Consider the following 22,880-nt stretch of genomic DNA (forward strand, 5'->3'; position numbering starts at 1 on the left):
GTCAGGCTGAGAGGCCGGAAGCCTTCCGTTTTCATAAACACGAGAGTTAAAAGTACAGAAGGCTGGGGGTGGAAGCTTCGATGCTAATCTAAACCATTCAAGGTGAACTGTGTCTCATTCGCCTCTCCTGTATTCCAACGATTATCTCTTCGCTTGCAAAGGCCAAATGTTGTCAGCTGTCAACAGAACACTTCTCTTTGTTCGCGGTGTGCAAGTAAACATTTACCTCGCAGCATGCAGGAAGAAAGATCTGCCAGAAAGGACATACTCTCTCTGGGCAGAATTGCACAACACAGAGGTGCGGGGCCTTGATAACTCTCTTCCTCGCAACATCCAGCTAATCCTTCTCCACCCCTGCTGCCCTCAAAATGGTTTGGAAAAAGGCCATAAGGAGGGCCGTGACAGAACTTATCCAACACCTATCAAAGACGCCTGCTTCTTGGGAGAAAAGCAATGACAAACCTAGACAGCATCTTAAAAAGCAGAGACATCACCTTGCCTACAAAGGTCCGTATAGTTAAAGCTATGGTTTTCCCAGTAGTGATGTATGGAAGTGAGAGCTGGACCATAAAGAAGGCTGATCGCCGAAGAATTGATGCTTTTGAATTATGGTGCTGGAGGAGACTCTTGAGAGTCCCATGGACTGCAAGAAGATCAAACCTATCCATTCTGAAGGAAATCAGCCCTGAGTGCTCACTGGAAGGACAGATCGTGAAGCTGAGGCTCCAATACTTTGGCCACCTCATGAGAAGAGAAGACCCCCTGGAAAAGACCCTGATGTTGGGAAAGATGGAGGGCACTAGGAGAAGGGGACGACAGAGGACGAGATGGTTGGACAGTGTTCTCGAAGCTACCAACATGAGTTTGACCAAACTGCGGGAGGCAGTGGAAGGCAGGAGTGCCTGGCGTGCTCTGGTCCATGGGGTCACGAAGAGTCGGACACGACTAAACAACAACAACAACACCTATCAAGTCATAGAATCATAGCGCTGGAAGGGACCAATCTCAACTAGATCATACATGCCAGATGGCCATCCAACTTCTGCTTAAAAACCTCCAAGGAAGGAGATTCCACCACCTCCTAAGGGAGATGGTTCCACTGTCGAACAGCTCTTACCGTTCTTCCTGACAGTAGTTTAGTTGGAATCTCCTTTCGTATCTCCTTTCATTATCTTCTTGATCAGGCTGAACATCCAAAACTCCTTCAACCGTTCCTCATAAGGAACGCTTGGTTCCCATACCCCTGATCATCTTGGTTGCCCTCCTCTGTACACGTTCCAGCTTGTCCATATCCTTATTAAAATGTGGCACCCACAACTGGACACAGGACTCCCGGTGTGGTCTGAACAAGGCAGAATATAGAGTGGAACTATGACATCCCTTGATCTGGGCACTAGACTTCTGTGGAAGCAGCCTAGAAAAACATTAGCTTTTTTTTTGCTGCTGCATCACACAGAAGCCCACCAGATGCCCAGGAGAACCCTGCTAGCAGGACCTGGGAGGAGCAGCACTTTCTCCCCATTTCTGATTCCCAGTAAACAGTATTCAGAGGCAAACGGCCCCCAAATAGTGGAGGCAGAAAATAGCCATTGTGGCTAGCAGCCATTGAGAGCTTCACCCTCCATTAATTTGCCTAATCCTCTTATAAAGGCACCCAAGCTGCTGGCCTTCACTATATATTGTGGGAGCAAATTCCAGAGCCTAGCTAAGAATGAGGGCGAAAAAGTGTTTTCTTCTGCCTGTCCTGAATCTTCCAACCTTCAGCTTCATTGGATGATATCAGGTTCTCGGATGATGAGAGAGGAGGGAAGAGTTTCTCTCCATCCACTTTCCCCATAAAGGTAAAGGTAAAGGGACCCCTGACCATTAGGTCCAGTCGTGACCGACTCTGGGGTTGCGCGCTCATCTCGCATTATTGGCCGAGGGAGCCGGCGTATAGCTTCCAGGTCATGTGGCCAGCATGACAAAGCCGCTTCTGGCAAACCAGAGCAGCACATGGAAACGCCGTTTACCTTCCCACTGTAGCGGTTCCTATTTATCTACTTGCATTTTGACGTGCTTCCGAACTGCTAGGTTGGCAGGAGCTGGAACCAAGCAACGGGAGCTCACCCCGTCACAGGGATTCGAACCGCCGACCTTCTGATCAGCAAGCCCTAGGCTCAGTGGTTTAACCACAGCGCCACCTGGGTCCCACTTTCCCCATACCATGTGCAATTTTATAAGCCACGTTTTGATCTCACAGGGCAAAGGCAAAAGCGCTTCCAAACAAGCCCTGAAGCTCTTGTGTCCATGAGTTGCTATTCCTGCATCGCAGGGGGCTGGACAAGATGATGTCCCTTGGGGGACCCTTCCAAATCTACAATTCTATGATTCTATGATACAAATACTACACCAGTCTTCACTCCATGATCCCATGATGAGATCTACAGAATGTATTTAAAGCACACCCGACACACAATTTAAAGCACATCCCCAAAAGAATCCTGGGAATTAATAATAATAATAATAATAATAATAATAATAATTTATTATTTATACCCTGTCCATCTGGCTGAGTTTCCCCAGCCACTCTGGGCGGATCCCAATCGAGTGTTAAAAACAATACAGCATTAAATATTAAAAACTTCCCTAAACCTTCAGATGACTTTTAAAAATAGGATAGCTGCTTATTTCCTTGACATCTGATGGTAGCTGTTTTTCTCTTTGACATTTGATGGGAGGGCGTTCCACAGGGTGGGCGCCACTACTGAGAAGGCCCTCTGTCTGGTTCTCTGAAACTTCACTTCTCACAATGAGGGAACCACCAGAAGGCCCTCAATACTGGACCTCAGTGACCGGGCAGAACGATGCAGGGGGAGACGCTCCTTAGGTATACTGGACCGAGGCCATTTAGGGCTTTAAAAGTCAGCACCAACACCTTGAATTGTGCTCGAAAATGTACTGGGAGCCAATGTAGGTCTTTCAAGACCGGTGTTATGTGGTCTCGGCGGCCACTCCCAGTCACGGGCTGAATGATGGGGGTGTAGACGCTCCTTCAGGTATACAGGAATTATAGCTCTGTGAAGGGGGAAACTACAGTTCCCGGTATTCTTTGGGTTAGAGCAGTGCACTTTAAAAGTACTTTGGATGTGCTTTAAATGAATTTCTTCAACCGCTAAGATTCCCACCCCCACCACCCCAATAATCTTCTTCTTAAGACACTACTTTCCCTGTTGCTTTTACACAGAGGGAGGAAAAACCCCCACCAAGGTAACATATGCAGACACAGTAGAGTCTATGTTGGGATAAGAACATAAGGGGTTTTTTGCTCTTCCATCATCAGCAACTGCTAAATGAAGAGTGTCTATTTTCTTCCGGTACTTTACTATTAGCAAAAGGGCCCTTCTGTCATCCGCCCGAAGCGCTTCTATGGCAACAAAAAGCATTCAAGTGTCGCTCTTGTTTTGTGCCAATTTATCCTTAAAAGCTTCTATTATATTTTGGGGAGAGGGGAGGAAGATGGTGCATTAAGAACACGTACAGCCAAGAAAGCAACATTTAAAGATTTTGTTTTTTAAAAAATGCAGCGGCACAAAAGGACCCCAGAATTTCACTGAGCTGAAAAGGCAGCGAGGCAATTTTTCCAAATTGTTTAGGTGGGGAAAACACACACAGAGAGAGAGAGAGAGAGGGAGGGAGAGAAGGAGGGAGATACACACACACATCGATTCTCTCTTCTTTCACAGAATGTCAGGCCGCCCGCCCATCTGCTCGCTTTGTTTTATTTCTAAAATCAAAACAAGATACAACTCCTCCCCACCCCCTCCGCCACCATGATCGCTTCCACTCAGAAATGGAATTCTCAATGCGCGGCCAGCGCTATTCTCCCTGAAGATCTTGCGTCAATGAGTTGCCAAAGAGTGGGTACCAGGAGAAGGAACAGATTAACTGTTCCCGGAGCAAGACTAGGATGGAGGGACACACTGAAGTCAGGCCCAGCCCAGAACTCTGAAGGGATGGGATGAAATGTTAATGGTTAAGGCAGGGTTCCCCCAAACATGGGTCTCCGGCTGTTTTTGGCCTACATCTCCCATCATGCCTGAGCACTGGTCCTGCTAGCTAGGGACGATGGGAGCTGTAATCCAAAAACAGACGGAGATCCAAGTTTGAGGAAACCCTGGTTTATACGTGCAGAGAAGAAGCAGTGGGAAAGATACCTGGCACCAAACACAGAGAAAACAGGCAGAGAAAACAAGGGAGAAAAGATCCCTGTGTGCTGTAGAGATGTCAAGAATGTTTCAGAGAGGCACTGCGAAGTGACAAACGTCCGAATTGCCTGGAGAGAATCCGTATCCCGTCTCAGAATCCGTGTCCAGAAATTGGACTTCCTGTGGGACGTCAAGGCTTGCTTTCTCCTTCACCAGCCAACACGTGTTTCCCTTTGTCCATGTCCTCTCTCCAACTGACGTGGGGAAGATTTAGTTCATGCCTCCAGCAGAAGAGCAAGTACGTCTTGAGAGGCGGCCTGAAGACCTCAGCAGCATTTCGTGCGTGGAGAAGCATGCGGTTTTCCCATCCCATGTGGCGTTTTTGCAGCAAAGAGGCGTCCTGAGAATCTTGGTGCTGTGAAACAAAGTCTGATCTCTAAATTGGAATGTACAGAGCAGGCATTGCTTGTGGACTCACTCACAAAGGCATCAAAATTGTCGTGGTATTTCCACAACAGATTGGAGGGAGGGGGATTTGCAGTGGCAGTTAAGAACTGGTTCAAGATATTATCACAAACCCCAAACAACTTCGTACCTGCAAGACTGCCTGATTCCTTATGCTCCAATCCAATTCACAGAGATATTCTGGGGTACTTTTGAAGGCCCCCCATGCCCCTGAGGTTCAATTGGTGTTTACCAGGGACTGAGTCTTTAGCATGTCAAGCTGTGTCCTGTGGAACTCCTTGCCACTAGAGGAACAGAAGGGGTCACCCTCCCTACCTTCTTTTTGTGATCTTCTGAAAACTCGGTTCTTCGGAATGTGAATATTTTACCAAACCATGCTTATGGGTGGTTTTATTGATGTAATTGTGATGTGTTTTTAATATTATACCCTGATTTGTTTATGAAAGTGTGTGTGTTTAGAAATATCTAAATAGACAACAAACAAACAAACCCAGCCTCAAGAAACCAAGAAATCTTCATAAATGATCATATACAATAATTTCAACAAATGGGGCAGTTATGTTATAGTTCTGATTAGCTCCCCCCCCCCCGACAGGCATGCACCCACTGCTAACCAATACAAGGGGTCATGGTGGAAATTTCTCAAAGGCTAAGACATGTGCTGATATAGAGATGCCAGGAAACATATCTTAAGCCATCCAACTTTCTGCCAATATATTCTAATATAGCTTTGGGAGCTGGGGGGACTGTCATACAGTGGTTCCGCTCCTTCCTCCTGGGCCGTGTTCAGAAAGTGGTGATGTGGGATGAGTGTTCAGACCCCTGGGCTCTCACTTGTGGGATGCCTCAGGGTTCTGTCCTCTCCCCCATGCTTTTTAACATCTATACGAAGCCGCTGGGAGAGATCATCAGAGGGTTTGGGCTGGGTGTCCATCAGTATGCGGATGATACCCAGCTCTACCTCTCTTTTAAATCAGAACCAGTGAAGGCGGTGAAGGTCCTGTGTGAGTGCCTGGAGGCGGTTGGAGGATGGATGGCGGCTAACAGATTGAGGTTGAATCCTGACAAGACAGAAGTACTGTTTGTGGGGGACAGGGGGCAGGCGGGTGTGGGGGACTCCCTGGTCCTGAACTGTGCCCCTGAAGGACCAGGTGCGCAGCCTGGGAGTCATTTTGGACTCACAGCTGTCCATGAAGCCACAGGTTAATTCTGTGTCCAGGGCGGCTGTTTATCAGCTCCATCAGGTATGCAGGCTCAGACCCTACCTGCCTGCAGACTGTCTCACCAGAGTGGTGCATGCTCTAGTTATCTCCCGCTTGGACTACTGCAATGCTCTCTATGTGGGGCTACCTTTGAAGGTGACCCGGAAACTGCAATTAATCCAGAATGCAGCAGCTAGACTGGTGACTGGGAGCGCTGCCGAGACCACATAACACCAGTCCTAAGAGACCTACATTGGCTCCCAGTACGTTTCGAAGCACAATTCAAAGTGTTGTTGCTGACCTTTAAAGCCCTAAACGGCCTCATAGATGTGACTGTAAGGGGAAGATCTGGATTATTATGAACTTGGAGGACGATTTGAACTTTAGAAAAAAGACGGCAGTGGACAGTTGCGAGGAATTCCCAATTTCTTGAAGCATGGGAACCCAAATAAAAAATTCTTTAGATGATTTGGCATAACATTCGGTTTGATTGATATATATATGTGTATAATTTGAAATATTGAATGTGATATAATTGGTTTTAATTGGAAAATTAATAAAAATATTTTAAAAAAATAAAAATAAAGCCCTAAACGGCCTCAGTCCAGTATACCTGAAGGAGCGTCTCCACTCCCATCGTTTAGCCCGGATACTGAGATCCAGCGCCGAGGGCCTTCTGGCGGTTCCCTCACTGCGAGAAGCAAAGCTACAGGGAACCAGGCAGAGGGCCTTCTTGGTAGTGGCGCCCGCCCTGTGGAACGCCCTCCCATCAGAGGTCAAGGAGATAAACAACTACCTGACATTTAGAAAACACCTAAAGGCAGCCCTGTTTAGGGAAGTTTTTAATCTGTAATATTTTAATGTACAGTGGTGCCTCGCTTAATGAATGCCCTGCTTAACGAAATTTCCGCTTAACGAAAGGATTTTTCGAGCGGAGGTTGCCTCGCTAGACGAATTCATTTTATGAAACATTCGTCTAGCGAATTGCGGTTTCCCATAGGAATGCATTGAAATTAAATTAATGCGTTCCTATGGGCAAAAAAAAAATTTTTTTTTAATTCAATGCATTCCTATGTGATTCGCTAGACGAATTTTTCGTTATAAGAAAAGACCTGTGGAACGAATTAAATTAGTCTAGCGAGGCACCACTGTATTTTAGTATTTGTTGGAAGCTGCCCAGAGTGGCGGGGGAAACCCAGCCAGATGGGCGGGGTATAAATAATAAAAATAAAATAATAATAATAATGTCAATTAACATTACGCATAAAGATGCATGACTGCCACTAATTTTAGAACCAGCATTCTGGATCAACTAACATCCTTGGCTTCAGTGATGCAGAACGCATCTCTTCCCCAATGCTGTCAGATGCAGGATTAGCACAGGATAAAGCTGGGATCCCTGGGTACCATAATCGGCCGTAAGGAGTTGCTAAGAACTTTTATCCTCTACGAAGCATTATCTGCAAGTAAGTATGGAGCTGAGCATGGAGATTGGGGTGGGGGGGGGGGAATGGCTGCCTCTGCTTTCCTAACTTCTGACATAACCTGCCCCACGTCCCGATGTCATCACACCATGTATTTCCCTGCCAGCCAATGATATAAAGTAGAGGGAGAGAAATTCACTGTGTAAGAACAGGAAGTCATGTGGTAGAAACCTGAAAGGGATCGCCCTGTTGGGGCAGCAATCCCATGTTTTTCTTGGAGAGTGGGTGCAAAACAAAGAGGGCTGCTATCATGTAGGAGGACACCAACTTACCATCACAGTTACGTAGAAGATTCTTACTCTGCTTGGAATGCTCCTCTTCCTCCGGGATGGTTTCCATAAGTTGGTAGCCCTTGTAGCTTGGATAGAGCCCATGGGATGTCAAGGGATCATCATCATTGAGGTACTGATCTGAGAAGGTGGGGCTGCTTTTGCCTCCTTCGTGCCAACGAAGACCCAGGTCTGAAGCACAGGAAGACTCCAGAGAAGTAGGGTCATGAGCAGATGATGAGAAGTCATCAGATTCTCCGCTCTCCTGGCTAAAGGTGCTCCCATCGTCTGAAGCTTCAGAGTAACGTTCGTAAGACCCGTCATTGCTGCCTTCTAAGCCCTCGTCTCCTTCTTCGGTGGGATGGCGATCCGCTTTGCTTCCCAGGTTGGCGAAGGAAGAAGATATGGAGTCTCCTGCTTCTTGGACAGCCTCATAGACCCGAGACATCCATGAGGACAAGGGCTGGAAGAAACTCTGGACATCCTGGGAGGACATGCTTTTTGGCACACCATGAACAAGTAAAGTGATGGGTCATAAACTCCAGCTGTTCATCTTTGCCAGCATGTCAGACTCAGAGGTCTGTGAGCTACAGAATAAGCATTGCAAAAGGTTATCAAAAGATTGCCTGCCCCCCCTCTTTTAACCTCTTTGTTAAACTACTAAAATCATCCAAGCTGAGAGAAAGAGAGTACAGAAAAGAGAAAGGAGAAGTATCCACACGCCACAAACCAGAAGGAGAGAATGCTTTCACCCAAATTTGCAACACACAACCAGGGATCCGCCAAACCGAAAGCACAGGATGAATGTCAAAAGTTAATTTATAACTAGGTAACGCAAGGGATGGTTCAAACCATGTTTACAGCTTCCCCAAATAACAATAAAGCAGGCAATGTTGGGGTGGATGCAGAGGTTTAAATTCCCCCCACTGAACACAGCAGATGGATGGGGATGTAAATTGTACACTCCCCATTCAACAGTTTGTTGATCGGCTGGGCTGTCTGCATGTGCCTATACATGTGTGTACATGTTTGCGAGTGCCATGTGCAGGGTAGCCACACCCATTCCTGGCATGTGGCCAGCAGAGGATTGTCAAAGGGTGATCAAGACCTTTCCTCCTCTCCTGATGTAATCGGAAGGCCACAGTTTAGCAGAAGCAATAGTTTGCCGCTGCGTCCCAACCAATAAACTAGGGTTTGCACTTACCCTGCAAACCATCGTTTTAAATTCTGGTATGGAGGTTGGGTGCAAATTACAGGTTGCTAGGTTGGTGGTAACAGCAAATTATGGTTTGCATTGATCAGTGAGTGAGGGATTGACTCTGGGCACATGAAGGGAGGAACCTAAGGCTCAACCGCATAATGCCTTTTCATGCCAGCTGAGCCAGTTTTTGCTACACTCGCCGTACTCTAATCCTCTGGTATGAAGTTCCCCATAATTTCAAATAAAACTGTCTTGGAATCCGAAACAAAGTGGCTCGCCACCAAATAATTGTTTCCCATTAATCATACTCGTGTTTATATTTCGCTTTTATCCCAACCCTTTTAAGAACACGCGCTTTGCCTTGGAGGAAAAGGAACGGCAACAATTAATTGCAGTTCTCCGTTGCTTCTGAGGCCTTTAAAAAAATAAAAGGAGAGGAGCAAAAAAAAAGACAGTCACGGGGACAACGGTTGCAAAAACGGAAAAGCGAGCAGAAGCCGTGAAAATCTCTGGAACGGGTCATTCTAATGCCAAATTCTATACAAAGAGAGTGAAACAAACTGAGACTAACCTAGAAGTCCCTGACGTGAAACTATAAATGCTCGGCAGCACTGCCAGGGGGAATAGAGACATTCCAGGATCAAATCAGAAACCGAGATGGCTTTCGTAATTCCAGGACTGTCCCTGGAAAACCGGGACCCTTGGAGGGTATGTAAACATACATGTCTGAATGAGCTTTTTGCATAGCTGCCAAGTCTCCCATTTCCCCCGGGAAACCCCCGTTTTTCCGGCTGTCCCCAGCCGAAATAACGGATTTTTTTTTGTTTTTCCCCGGTTTATTCTGGCGCGGCGGCCATTTTGGAACTGGGCGGAGCATGCTCAGAAGCGACTTTTGATGCTGCTCTGCCAAGTTCCAAAATGGCTGCAGCGCGACTTCTAGTGTGGCAGCCATTTTGGAACTGGGCACAGCAGCATCAAAAGTCACTTCTGAGCATGCTCCGCCCAGTTCCAAGATGGCCGCTGCGCTACTTCCGGTATGCTACTTCCGGTCCAGTCCCTTATTTTTCAGAGAGGAACTTGGCAGGTATGGCTTTTTGGCCTAGAAATTCAGAACCAACTGGATATGGCAGAAGCACCCACCTTTATTTATTTCAGCCTTCCTTATCCCGGTGCTTTTGACTACAACTCCCATCAGAAAGCATGGCCAACCATTAGGGGGATGGGAGCAGCAACATATGGAGGGCATTGGGTTGGGAAAACCTTGTTCACAGATCTGCCCCGCTGACAGTGACAGGGGCTATAAATCTTTTTCCCAAAGCTGCACATGGGCGAACGTTTTCCCCTGCCTGAACCTCGCCTCCTAGCGCTTTGTCACTGTAGCCCATTTCCTCCACCCTAATCTGGTTCAAATACCAGAAGTGAGTTTGACTGGGAGGAAACTGGGAGGGGCTGGAGTGGAGGATGCAAAGCAGGGAAGATTTCGCTCCCCTAAACTGCACTATGGTGCTGGAGGAGACTCTTGAGAGTCCCATGGACTGCAAGAAGATCAAACCTAACCATTCTGAAGGAAATCAGCCCCGAGTGCTCACTGGAAGGACAGATCATGAAGCTGAGGCTCCAATACTTTGGCCACCTCATGAGAAGAGAAGCATCCTTGGAAAAGACCCTGATGTTGGGAAAGATGGAGGGCACAAGGAGAAGGGGACGGCAGAGGACGAGATGGTTGGACAGTGTTCGTGAAGCTACCAACATGAGTTTGACCAAACTGCGGGAGGCAGTGGAAGACAGGAGTGCCTGGCGTGCTATGGTCCATGGGGTCGCGAAGAGTCGGACACGACTAAATGACTAAACAACAACAACAAACTGCACACCCTTTCGTTACCAAAGTCTTCCCTTTCGATATGTGAAAGCAGTAGAGGTGGATGAACAAATGGGGGCGCCCCATCGCCAGGGGCATAGGAAGGGGGGAGCGGAAGGGGCGGCCCGCTCCCAGCTCTGTCTTTTGGGGGGCAGTGCGAGCAGCGGCACCGGCACCCCACTATGTAGCGCGCATGTGCAGTGTTGCTACATTGTATGTAGCGGCGCTGCGCATGCGCACTATGTAGCAACGCCCCACTCCCGGGTGTGCATCATGTTTGCCGCGCCGGGTACCCGAGCAGCTTCCTACGCCAGTGCCCATTGCATCCTAAATGTAGCCCCCAGACTCGATTTGTAGTTTCAGAAATTTCCTTCAAGATACAATGCCAATGCAATTCTGGGCTGCATCAATAGGAGTATAGCATCTAGATCTAGGGAAGTAATAGTACCACTGTATTCTGCTCTGGTCAGACCTCACCTGGAGTAATGTGTCCAGTTCTGGGCACCACAGTTCTAGAAGGATACTGACAAGCTGGAACGTGTCCAGAAGAGGGCAACCAAAATGGTCAAAGGCCTGGAAACGATGCCTTATGAGGAACGGCTTAGGGAGCTGGGTATGTTTAGCCTGGAGAAGAGAAGGCTAAGGGGTGATATGATAGCCATGTTCAAATATATAAAAGGATGTCATATAGAGGAGGGAGAAAGATTGTTTTCTGCTGCTCCAGAAAAGCGGACACGGAGCAATGGATTCAAACTACAAGAAAGAAGATTCCACCTAAACATTAGGAAGAACTTCCTGACAGTAAGAGCTGTTCGACTGTGGAATTTGCTACCAAGGAGTGTGGTGGAGTCTCCTTCTTTGGAGGTCTTTAAGCAGAGGCTTGACAGGCATATGTCAAGCATGCTTTGACGGTGTTTCCTGCTCGGCAGGGGTTGGACTGGATGGCCCTTGTGGTCTCTTCCAACTCTACGGTTCTATGATTCTATGAAACTCTTCCCTCCTCTCTCATCATCCGAGAACCTGATATCATCCAATGAAGCTGAAGGTTGGAAGATTCGGGACAGGCAGAAGAAGATTCTATGATTCTATACATGCAAGGGCGTGCAAGATCACAAAGGCTGTTTGGGGCAAATTCCTCTTCCTCTTGGTACATCCATTACAACAGAGCGAACAGGTAAATGTTCTAAGTAGCTTTGACATCACCTTGCCCATTTTAGCAAAAAGGAAAAACTGTTTCCTACTTGAATTTCCCAGTATAATTCATAAGTAGCAGCGCTGTCTCTCTACACACACAACCAAGGCTACAATAATACAAATGCCATCTTTCTCCCACAGTACAGGCTGTGGTTTGAGACAATAAGAGCCTTTCCATTATAAATACCACATTTTAAAGGATTTACTTGTCAATCATGTAAGAATTACTTTCAAATGCAAATCACTAACAGCGTGCAGGCAAGTCTTCTCAGTCCGCCCCCCCCCTTTTCCTCCCACTTTCCTCAGTTTTTAAAACCTACCCTGTTTATTAATAATTCACATTTTTTAAAAGCTTTGGTAAATATATGTTTGCACCGCCGTCTGTGGCAGTTCCAAAAAGCGCCGACGCCCACAGCGCAGCGAAGGAGAGATGCTGTCATTTAATTCTTATTCTTTATTTTTTAAAGGCCCTCGCATTGCAATACTTGTCAGGAGAAAGAAAGACTTTGCAACGCTCTCAACCAAGGGAACTTTTCAACACAGAGCGATATCTGTGTTTGTGTAACACTGAGAGCGTGGCGGAGAACAAAACAAAAGGAACCTAACGTGAGCCCCACAAGCCACGCAATGCAAGACCTCCCCTCACATTTCTGGAAACGGGTACGGATCCATGAGAGGGGAAGGAGCAGGGACGCCTTTCCCTGTACTGCTTCCCAGTCCCAACTGCTGGCCTTCCTCATGGCATAGGAATATAAAATGGCTCTGCCGGATCAGGCCAATGCCCCACCTCATCCAATATCCTGTTCCTACAGCTGCCAACCAAATGCTAGTTTGCAAGCAAGGGAGGGAACCATTGCCCTGGGGCACAGTTTTTTCGAGGGCGCATTTTGGTGCGCCCACCCCAGGCGCCATGAAGACATGTCCGTCTGTCCCCCAGCTGAGCTCACCGCCTGCAATTCCCAGGTTACCAGGTGCCAGGGTCAGGTCAGCAACAACTCTCAAAGCATCAGCGATCAGCGTAGTTAACTCTTTGTTCAAAGAAACCAAACAGCTCAGGCCTTAGCGAGTCCAAGTAACTCTTCCCAGTAGATCGTGGTTTCCCAAATTTGGGTCTCTGGCTGTTTTTGGACTACAACTCCCATCGTCCCTAGTCAGGGATGATGGGAGCTGTAGTCCAAAAACAGCCGGAGACCCAAGTTTTGGAAACCCTGCAGTTGATCTGACCAACCTTAGCCCTAACCCTACCTCCAACCCTAACCCTACCTCCAACATTGACCCTAAACCTAACCCTACTTCCCAATGCCAAAGAAGCGGAAGGAGAACCGCCATCACCAAGGAGAAAGCACCCAAAAGGAGACACCATCAATTTCCCAGGTGGCTGCTGCCTCGCATCCAATAAACACCCCCAGAAGATAAGAATAAAATACAGTGGTACCTCGGTTTATGAACACAATTGGTTCCGGAAGTCTGTTCATAAACTGAAGCGTTCATAAACTGAAGCGAACTTTCCCATTGAAAGTAATGGAAAGTGGATTAATCCATTCCAGACGGTCCGCGGAGTAACCGTTCATAAACTGAAGCGAACTTTCCCATTGAAAGTAATGGAAAGTGGATTAATCCGTTCCAGACGGGTCTGCAGAGTACTCAACCTGAAGCGTACTTAACCCAAAGCATGGGTGTAATTGGTTCCGGAAGTCTGTTCATAAACTGAAGTGTTCATAAACTGAAGCGAACTTTCCCATTAAAAGTAATGGGAAGTGAATTAATCCGTTCCAGATGGGTCCGCGGCGTTCATAAACCGAAAATTCATAAACCGAGGTGTTCATAAACCGAGGTTCCACTGTATAGGAATTATTATTCCAGCATTATTATGACATTTTACCATTTATTCTCGTAAGACTCATCATTGTCAAAGCAAACTTAATGGCTGCATCGGCACGTCACAGTAAGCCATGGTTTAGTGTGGCGTTCACAAGCTGGAATGAGCCGAAGTGAGCCCCACCTGCCCTTGATGCCTCCCTTTTGCCTCCCCCTCTGGTCCACAACTTTAGCCTTGCTTTTTTTTTCCATGACACTCTCGGCTTGTCATTGGTTGGGGCTTATAAAATACTCTGGTCACTTTCAAAGCAAGTCAACTCCAAGCCTTGGTTAAACGAACCTGAGTTTGTTATAAACCACAACCCGCCGCCGCCCCCCATTTGCATGCAAAAATAAATAAATCAAAATATCCAGTAGAAATGAAGCAAAATGTTGTCGGGAGTCCTCTTCCTGGAGAATTTGTGCAAGCCTGAGACTCACGTGGGATCATAGCTGCCAAGTCTCCCGCTGAAAAAATGCGGGATCAGCAGCGGCACGGCACCAGAAGTCGCTTCCTACGCATGTCTGGACAAGCAACTTCCGGTGCCGGCGCTGCCCAATTTCCGGTGCCCAGACATGGGCAGAGGGGCACCCGAAATGGAACCTCCCTGGCAGGTAGGAAATGTTCGGGTTTTGCTAAATTAGTAGCGTGAGAAACCATCAGATTGCTTCTTCACACAATCAACTCTAGGACAAGCAATTAACACTGGGCAGAAAGCCAAGGTCTACTTCTGCCATAGTAACTGCGCTCTCATTGGTTGGGATCAGCACTGAGACCTGTTATCAGGGAAAGCTAGCACAGTACGTGGTGTGGTGAGTGTGGTCAGTGTAGGAGGAGAGGTGCTGTATCGGTTGAGAGAGAGACAGAGAGGAAAGGATTTATTTTACTTTGTTTTTGAGTTCTAAAGCTGTACATAGAAACTCTGGATTTTCTTTATTTTAATAAATCCTGTATATAGTTTTACTCTGCGTCCAGATGTCTAGTCATTTAAGTTACCACCAGAAGCTTCCGGAAAAACCTGCGCAAACTCTGCTGTGTTCAGGCTGAAGTTACACCTGACACTTAAAAACACTATTTTTTTCTATTCGGGATAACAGCGGGAAACGGATTAAAATCTGGGGTATCCAGCGAAAACCGGGAGACTTGGCAGCTATGCATGGGATCATTCCAGCTTCTGCATGACACAGTAATAATAGTAATAATAATTTTATTATTTATACCCCACTCATCTGGCTGGGTTTCCCTAGCCACTCTGGGCAGCTTGCAGCATATGTAAAAACATAAAAACATAAACATGAGGAAACTCGAGCCCAGGCGCTGAATGCCATTATCCAGACCTCTTTATCTGCCGTTACGTTTTTTTGCTCCACCCACTTTTACCTCTGCCCCCCCCCCCCACCAGCAGCAGCATGTGGACCCTGGAAGGTTTCCCGCAGGGAAATGTGGCCCTTGGAATCATACACCTGTGGAATTGGAAGGGGTCCAAATGGACCCCTACTCCAAGCCCCCTGCCCAGAGGTGCCATCTTCTCAAATTGATTGAGGAGAACTGATGGGATGTCCTAACACTGTAAGGAGCCAGGGGGTGGAGCCAAACACCCTCTGAACCCACCCCTCAAAAAAAACACTGGGGGGGGGGAACTGCCTCAGCCTCCAGAAGCCGGCACCTTTGTCTCCTGCAATACAGGAATCTGAGCTAATCATTTGGGCCCGAGGTGGGAAATGTTCTCCATCCTGGCTAAACGTTGGCTCTTTTGTGCGACGTGCAAATGTGGCCAACGGGTGCCAGAAAGCAAAAGATAGCAGTTCCAATCCATTGAAAGTTTTGCTAAAAGCAGATTTCGATCTATTCCTTAAACGACTCAGATTTAATTTCGTTTAAGGAGTTGGAGCATGGTGGTGCTTACCCAGACTCTCATGAACGGCCGACTTCTCTTTGTAGCGTTTACGTTTCCCGCGTTGTTCCAAGCAGGGGAGGCCCCCGATCTTCTCAAAGCAGAGCTTCTTGTTGATGAAGAGGAAGAGGACCGCAAATAGGACGATGAAGACCCCGACAGCTGAGAGGAACCCAATCGCTTCAGGAGTAACTGGCAGCGAGGAAAAGCACAAGGAAGAAAGCCAGGTGTTAAGCTGGTGCTTTTCTTAGAATTTTGAAGTGTCAGGCATAGCTCTAGTGGCTTTAGCCCAAACGTAGCAGAGTTTTCCTGCACAGCACAGAAGCTAGTTGAGGTGGAAATGACTAGTCGGCTAGACGCAGAATAACTATTTACAGGATTTATTAAAAGAAAATAAAACCAGCAGAGTTTCTGCATACAAAGCAAAGCAAAATAAATCCTCTCTGTCTCTCTCTCTTCAACCATACGCAGCACCCCTACTCCTAACACCCAAGAAGAAACAACTGTGCTAGCATTCCTAGATAACAGAGTTCAGTGCTGGTCATTAACCAATCAGAGAGTAGTTTCCAGGCCAGGCAGACCTTGGCTTTCTGCCAAGAGTAAATTGATACTGCCTTGGGTTAACTGTGTGAAGCAAGAATATGTAAGTTTCCCATGAGAACTAATGAACAGAAACTGAACAGCTTTGTGGGGTCACGTCGCCAAATGTGCATTCCCAGGCAATGCATTTGCCGCGACGGTGACGACGCAGAGGGATTAAGCATTTGTAAAAGAGGCAGGATTCCCAAGGGAGCCACAGGGAAGGGTAGGAGAAGAACAGGCCTCTTGCCTTTGTGCCCAACTTGGCGGCACAACTGTAACTATGTCTACTGTGAAGGAAGTCCTATGGAATTTGGTGGCCCTCATTCCCAGGTAAGTGGCATCAGCGGTGTTCCATCTCCTTTGAACACAGAAGGTCCCAGCCTCAATCCTTGGCACCTCTCGGGAGGGCTGTGAGGGAGCCCCGCCTGAAATCTGGAAGTGGCCCTGTCTGGCAATGTTGACAATACTGAGCTAAGTGAACCAATGGTTGGACTCAGCAAAAGACAGCTTCCTATGGTTCTCGGCAAGGTTAAAATGGCAGCCTGACAGGTGTATATGCCTCCTGGTCTTTGATTTGCTCTAGGAGGTGTACGGGCAATCTACCCGGAAGATTAATTGTATTTTGAGGAGTTAGTGATCTGACATGGTTACCTTTCCTTCCCCCTCCCTGCCTCTTGATAAGCTCTTTGATGGAGGACAAGAGATTGTAAAAGGAGATCAAGTATTATTTATGTACGCGACAACTGCGGCAAGGACTTTGTTAGCCCAAAAATGGAAAGCTCAGGAGTTACCGACGATCGAAGAGTGGCAGACAAAAATGATAGACTATGCGGAATTAGCAAGACTGACTAGCAGGATCCGAAACCAGGGAGAGGCAAAGTTCCAAAAAGACTGGAGTAAATTTGTGGACTGTATGGAGAGGAATTGCAGAAGTTTAAAGACACTTGCAGGATTGAAATAAATCCTAGGAAATGACTTTAAATAGAAGGAGTAAAGGAACTGCGAGATAAGAGTTGATAAGAAAACCAAATGAGGGGAGGGAGGGAAGTCAAAGCTCGGCAGAGCATTGGGAATTCGAAATAGGGGAATAGATGTTAAAAAGAGAAAAATTGTGTGTGTTGTGTTTGTTGTTGAATGTTTTGTTTTGTTTAATGTGTTTAATGTGTTTATTTGAAAAATCGAATAAATTGCTTTTTTTAAAAAAAAGATAAGCTCTTTGATGGCATAACAGCCTTTAATGTCCTAACCCATGGGTAGGCAAACTAAGGCCCAGGGGCCAGATCCAGCCCAATTGCCTTCTAAATCCGGCCCACAGATGGTCTGGGAATCAGCATGTTTTTATCTGAGTAGAATGTGTCCTTTTATTTAAAATGCATCTCTGGGTTATTTGTGGGGCATAGGAATTCGTTCATCCCCCCCCAAAAAAGTATAGTCCAGCCCCCCACAAGGTCTGAGGGTCAGTGGACCGGCCCCCTGCTGAAAAGGTTTGCTCACCCCTGTTAAATCAGTTGGGAGAAAGTGATAGTGCTAAGTACCTTCTCTGATGTTGGACACTGTTTTGAGAAAGTGAGGCACTGCGCTGTGGTTAAACCACTGAGCCTAGGGCTTGCTGATCAGAAGGTCGGCGGTTCGAATCCCTGTGACGGGGTGAGCTCCCGTTGCTTGGTCCCAGCTCCTGCCAACCTAGCAGTTCGAAAGCACGTCAAAATGCAAGTAGATAAATAGGAACCGCTACAGCGGGAAGGTAAACGGCGTTTCCATGTGCTGCTCTGGTTTGCCAGAAGCGGCTTTGTCATGCTGGCCACATGACCTGGAAGCTATACGCCGGCTCCCTTGGCCAATAATGCGAGATGAGCGCGCAACCCCAGAGTCGGTCACGACTGGACCTAATGGTCAGGGGTCCCTTTACCTTTACCTTTACCTTCTCTGATGTTGGACACTGTTTTGAGAAAGTGAGGCACTGGGAGGGGGTGGCTAATGAATGATCTGCACATAGCCAGTCGGGCAAGCCAGACAGACTAGCTAGCTATAAATCGGATGGTTGTGGGCACAGTTTTTTGAGAAGCTTGTGTTCTGACTGCGGAGCCGTGCAAACTGAGGCTACTTGGGGGAGTTACTTTGACAGTTCCAAGTGGCAGATGGAAGTGCTTGCTTGGTATGTATATATATATATATTGCTTGCTGTTTAGAATAAAATCTTTAATCTTCTCACTCACTTGTGTCTTTTATTCCTTCTGAATCTCATTTTAAAAGAACCACCTTGCATTTGGCAAGACAGAGGAAAGGTTCCCACTATTCTGAGTGCTCACTGGAAGGACAGATCGTGAATACTTTGGCCACCTCATGAGAAGAGAAGAATCCTTGGAAAAGACCCTGATGTTGGGAAAGATGGAGGGCACAAGGAGAAGGGGACGACAGAGGACGAGATGGCTGGACAGTGTTCTCGAAGCTACGAACATGAGTTTGACCAAACTGCGGGAGGCAGTGCAAGACAGGAGTGCCTGGCGTGCTATGGTCCAGGGGGTCACAAAGAGTCGGACACGACTAAACGACTAAACAACAACAACATTCTGAGTCCTTGCCTTCTGTCCCACTTAGGGACAGAAAAGTATCCAATTTTAGTAAAGGACTGAGGATGTCAACCCAAAAGGAATACTGGAGAAGGGCAAACAGCTCCTCTCTGGGAGCAGAGGGTGCCTGATTAAGGTGCCTTACCCCCCACCCAATCAATGTGACAACTGAATTGAGGCAATGGGGGGCATGCCTGCACCATTTAGAAGTCCTGTCTCTTTGTCTGCTATTTTAGCTGTGGCACCCCTTTTGTGTTGTGCCTCCCCACACATACACGCGACAGCTAGTTTGCCACTGGTGCCAAGGCGCTTTCTCGAAATTCCAAACGTGCCCACTAGGGTCGCTAGCCCCTGGCTTAGCTTAAGCAAAGCAGTGGTCTCGTGTGCCTTCTGACCACCCCCTTGTTGCTGTGGTTGGCATCCGTCTGTCTCAAGAGACCATGGAGTGCACCTCCGGGCGTGAAGTCAAACCGCTGCATTAGCAGCACCCAAGTGACACCCCCACACACACACACACACAGAACGCAAGCCTGGGCGGTGTTTATGGAGGTCCTGGGCTGCCCAGACGACGAGACCCCCTTCTCAGCCTGGTCCAAAGGAAAGCAGAGCAAGACATTGAGCACTAGCTTGGCTACAGGAGTTGATGGAAGGAGGCATTCAAGGTGCCATCCAACCGTCTTAGGGACTCCACTCCGGATTTGTGTAGGGTTTGCTCCTGAGCCTTTTCTTCTCCTGAAGATTTTCTGCAAGGCAGCTGAGGTTTAGGATCAGAGTTTTCCTTCTCCTAGATGGGCTACCTTTCCAGGTGGACGAGCCCCACCCGCCCCTCACTTTCCTCTACAGCACGTGCAGAAATTGCCTTCTTGACTGCTGGACCCACGATTGGTTTAGCTGCTCAATCCGCTAGAGCCTATCTTTGCATGAAGAGAAATCCCTAACTCAACAAGGGTTTGAGACTGGTCGGCTACCCTCACCTGGTTTAGCTGGCCAGTTGAAGCAGTTTCCCAGAACGTGGCTGCTGACCACCCCCTCGAATATGCTTAAATGTAATACCAGCGATGATCACAGAAGCCAGAAATACAGGGATGGGATATATCCTTACCTTCCAAGTCCCGGACTGCAGAATCCGGGACCGGCAGCCGTGTGACACCGCAAGTTGCGGCGACGTAACTTCCGGTGTCGCTTTGCCCTTCTATGGGCACCAAAAATGGCCACCGCCGGCTTCGAAAGTCGCTTGTACGCATGTCAGTAAGTGCGTAAATGTGACTTTTGAAGCCGGCGGCGGCCATTTTTGGTGCCCATAGAAGGGCAAATCAGAAAGGAAAAAAATGGCCGCCGGCAGGAGAAAATAACGGAGAAAAACGGGAGACGAAGTGATATGGGGGACCACCGGGAAAAGGTAAGTAAAAACGGGGGGTTTCCCGGGGAAAACGGGGTACTTGGCAGCTATGGATATATCGCTGCCCTACCCCAATGAGTTTCTTGTCCTGCTCCAGGACAGGCAAGCAGTTAAATATATTATGCAAAAGAAAAAAGAAAGCTAAAAACTCTGCAGAATGAATTATGCAAAGCGAGAAGTTACACAACCGTGCTAGAATTCTGTAATTTTTACAGGTTGCAGAAACCAGCCTTTCCTGGTGCAGAAGTGGGAGAAAGCTGCTAGCCACCATGCTCAAAGGTTGCTCGCTCTAGGAAAATTAACTACGAACCCCAAAATTTGGGATCCTCTCCAAACCTGTGCCAAAGTTTTGCAGGGTTTTTGTTTTGTTTTTTTGCAGCGTTTTGCAAAGAAACCCCTGTGTTTCGCAGCACTCGCTCATTCAGCAAAGGAGATGGTCTCGGAGGCATGCAAGGCACAGTCAACGGTGGCAGCCTTTCCCATCTATTGCTACCACCACAGCTTTCATTTTTTTTATATAAAAAAAAAAAAGATTCTTTTAAGTGCGCACAAAGCAATTCCTCAAATGCATCAGAGGGAGATTCAATCCGTGCACAGTTAACTTGGGGAGGCAGCACAATTCTCAGCAGAGGCTCCTTCTAATGCCAGTTTCATTACCGACTTTTGGGGTGGGAGGTGGAGCAGAGATAATAGGGAAGCTCGTGTTACTGGTACTTTTCCAATTAGAAACCCACCACCACCCAATCAGCAGCCCATAAACTGTCTGTTCTTTTGCCATTTGCACTAATTGAATTTCATTATACATTTGAAGCAACACATTATTTCCCTGCTGGTTCCTATAGCACCCTTCATAACTAGGGGCTAATTATACAGAGTGTGTATTTGCGCGCGCGCACACACACACACGCACACACACAAGGCTGCACACCAAGAGAACTTGTGTGGGCCGTAGCTCTGAGGAAAGGCTGCGTGGAACAGACTTGGTGCAACCTTGCACAGGATTTAATGCGCAGCGCCCCTGCCAGCAGCATAAACTGTGCTCAGGAGACACCGGGAAGGGCTGTCACTCAGATGCCGTACACACAAGAAAGACGAAGGTTCGATACCTGGGATCTCCCAGGACTGGGAGAAATCCTTGCTAACCACCTGCTGTTCCACTCCCAGGAACACAGGAAGTTGTTTTATAAAGTAGTCATGCCATTGGTCCAATAAGCTTGGTATTGTCTACACTGACTGGCAGCTGTTTCCAGGGTTTTAGGCCATAACTGGAGGTGCCAATGATTCAGCTTTGGACTTTCTGCATGCAAAGCAGATGTGCACCCCCCCAGCTGTTATGCTGGTTCAATCCCCGGCATCTCCAGTTGTCGCTTGGAAAGGAAAAACCAGCAAGAGAGTCTTGCGGGCGTCTTAAAGACTAACCGACATACTATATAAGCAAGTTATACAGGGCCGGCCCTACGGTCCGCCGCGCAGCTGCGCCCACAGCAACCGTGCTGTGCCTGCCCACCCGCCGCGCAGCAGCGCCTGTGGCAGCAGCGCCTGTGGCAGCCGCGCAGCGCGCAGCGCCCACCCACCCACCGCGGAGCGATCCATCACTCCACGGCGCCAGGGGTGCTTAAGACGGCCCTGAAGTTATATGATGTTAGTCTTTGAGGTGTGGCAGGACTCTGCTGTGTTTGTTGCAGAAGGCTACTCCTCTGGAAATATTTATCCAGGGCGATTGGCTGCATGGGGACAGAGTTCAGCACACAAACAGCTGAACGTGCCACAGGCTCAATGCAGGCATTGAAACAAACAGCCTATGCAGTGGCATATGGCCCTCTCTCGAGTGTTCACTCTTAGCAGTAGAGGAAGTTGTCTTGCAAAGTCTCCTCCATCATGCCGACAACTGATGCTCTACTCCTAACCCACAGCTCTAAGACAAGAGCATTCAGGATAGTTGGTTAGCTAAGGTTGCAGGTTCAATCGCTGTGCGGGACAGCTGCATATTCCTGCACTGCTGGGCGTTTAACTACATGCTCCTCAGAGTCCTTTCCAACTCTGTAATTCTATGATTTGGATGGTGGGCCCAAGTTCTTCGGCTTAGCAGTAGTACATGTGAAAAGGATCTCGCGGGTCTTGGTGGACCACAAGCTTAACATGAGTCAACGGCGTGACGCTGCAGCAAAACAAGCAAATGCTATTCTAGGCTGCATCAACGGAAGTATAGTGTCCAGGTCAAGGGAAGTCATAGTACCACTCTAGTCTGCTTTAGTCAAACCACACCTGGAGTCCTGTATCCAATTCTGGGCACCACAATTTAAGAAGGATGTTGACAAGCTGGAGGAGGGCGACCAAGATGATCAAGGGACTGGAAACCAAGCATTCCTCATGAGGAGCTGGGTATGTTTAGCCTGGAAAAGAGGAGACTGAGAGAAGATAGGATATCCATCTTCAAATATCTGAAGGGCTGTCACATGGAAGATGGAGCAAGCTTGTTTTCTCCTGCTCTGGTGGGTAGGACTTGAAGCAGTGGAACCAAGTTACAAGAAAGGAGATTCTGGCTAAACTTTAGGAAGAACTTTCTGACAGTATGAGCTGTTTGACAGTGGAATGGTCTCCCTCAGGAGGTTGTGGACTCTCCTTCCTTGGAGGTTTTTAAGGAGAGTTTGGATGTCTACCTGTCATGGATGCTTTAGCCGAGATTCCTGCATTGCAGAGGGTTGGACTTCGGAATC

General features: G+C 47.7%; 1 protein-coding gene across 6 annotated transcripts in view; it reads right to left on the reverse strand.

Annotated features, from left to right (window-relative positions):
• Nucleotides 1-22,880, reverse strand: part of SYT16 (synaptotagmin 16) — a 72,850-nt gene that overhangs the window by 40,848 nt on the left and 9,122 nt on the right. For 2 of the 6 annotated variants that reach the window (XM_060271365.2, XM_060271383.2), the window contains exons 3-4: nt 15,625-15,804; nt 7,611-8,194 (exon numbers count right to left, since the gene is read on the reverse strand). In XM_060271365.2, coding sequence (XP_060127348.2) covers nt 7,611-8,103 — 493 coding nt within the window. In that variant the 5' untranslated portion in view covers nt 8,104-8,194; nt 15,625-15,804. Of the gene's footprint in view, nt 1-7,610; nt 8,195-15,624; nt 15,805-22,428; nt 22,563-22,880 lie in introns of those variants that run through there. The other 4 variants (XM_060271382.2, XM_060271379.2, XM_088674004.1 and 1 more) reach the window with 3 other exon arrangements.

Source organism: Zootoca vivipara, chromosome 1, assembly GCF_965207765.1.
Source record: "Zootoca vivipara chromosome 1, rZooViv2.hap1.1, whole genome shotgun sequence".
NCBI classification, from domain to species: domain Eukaryota; kingdom Metazoa; phylum Chordata; class Lepidosauria; order Squamata; family Lacertidae; genus Zootoca; species Zootoca vivipara.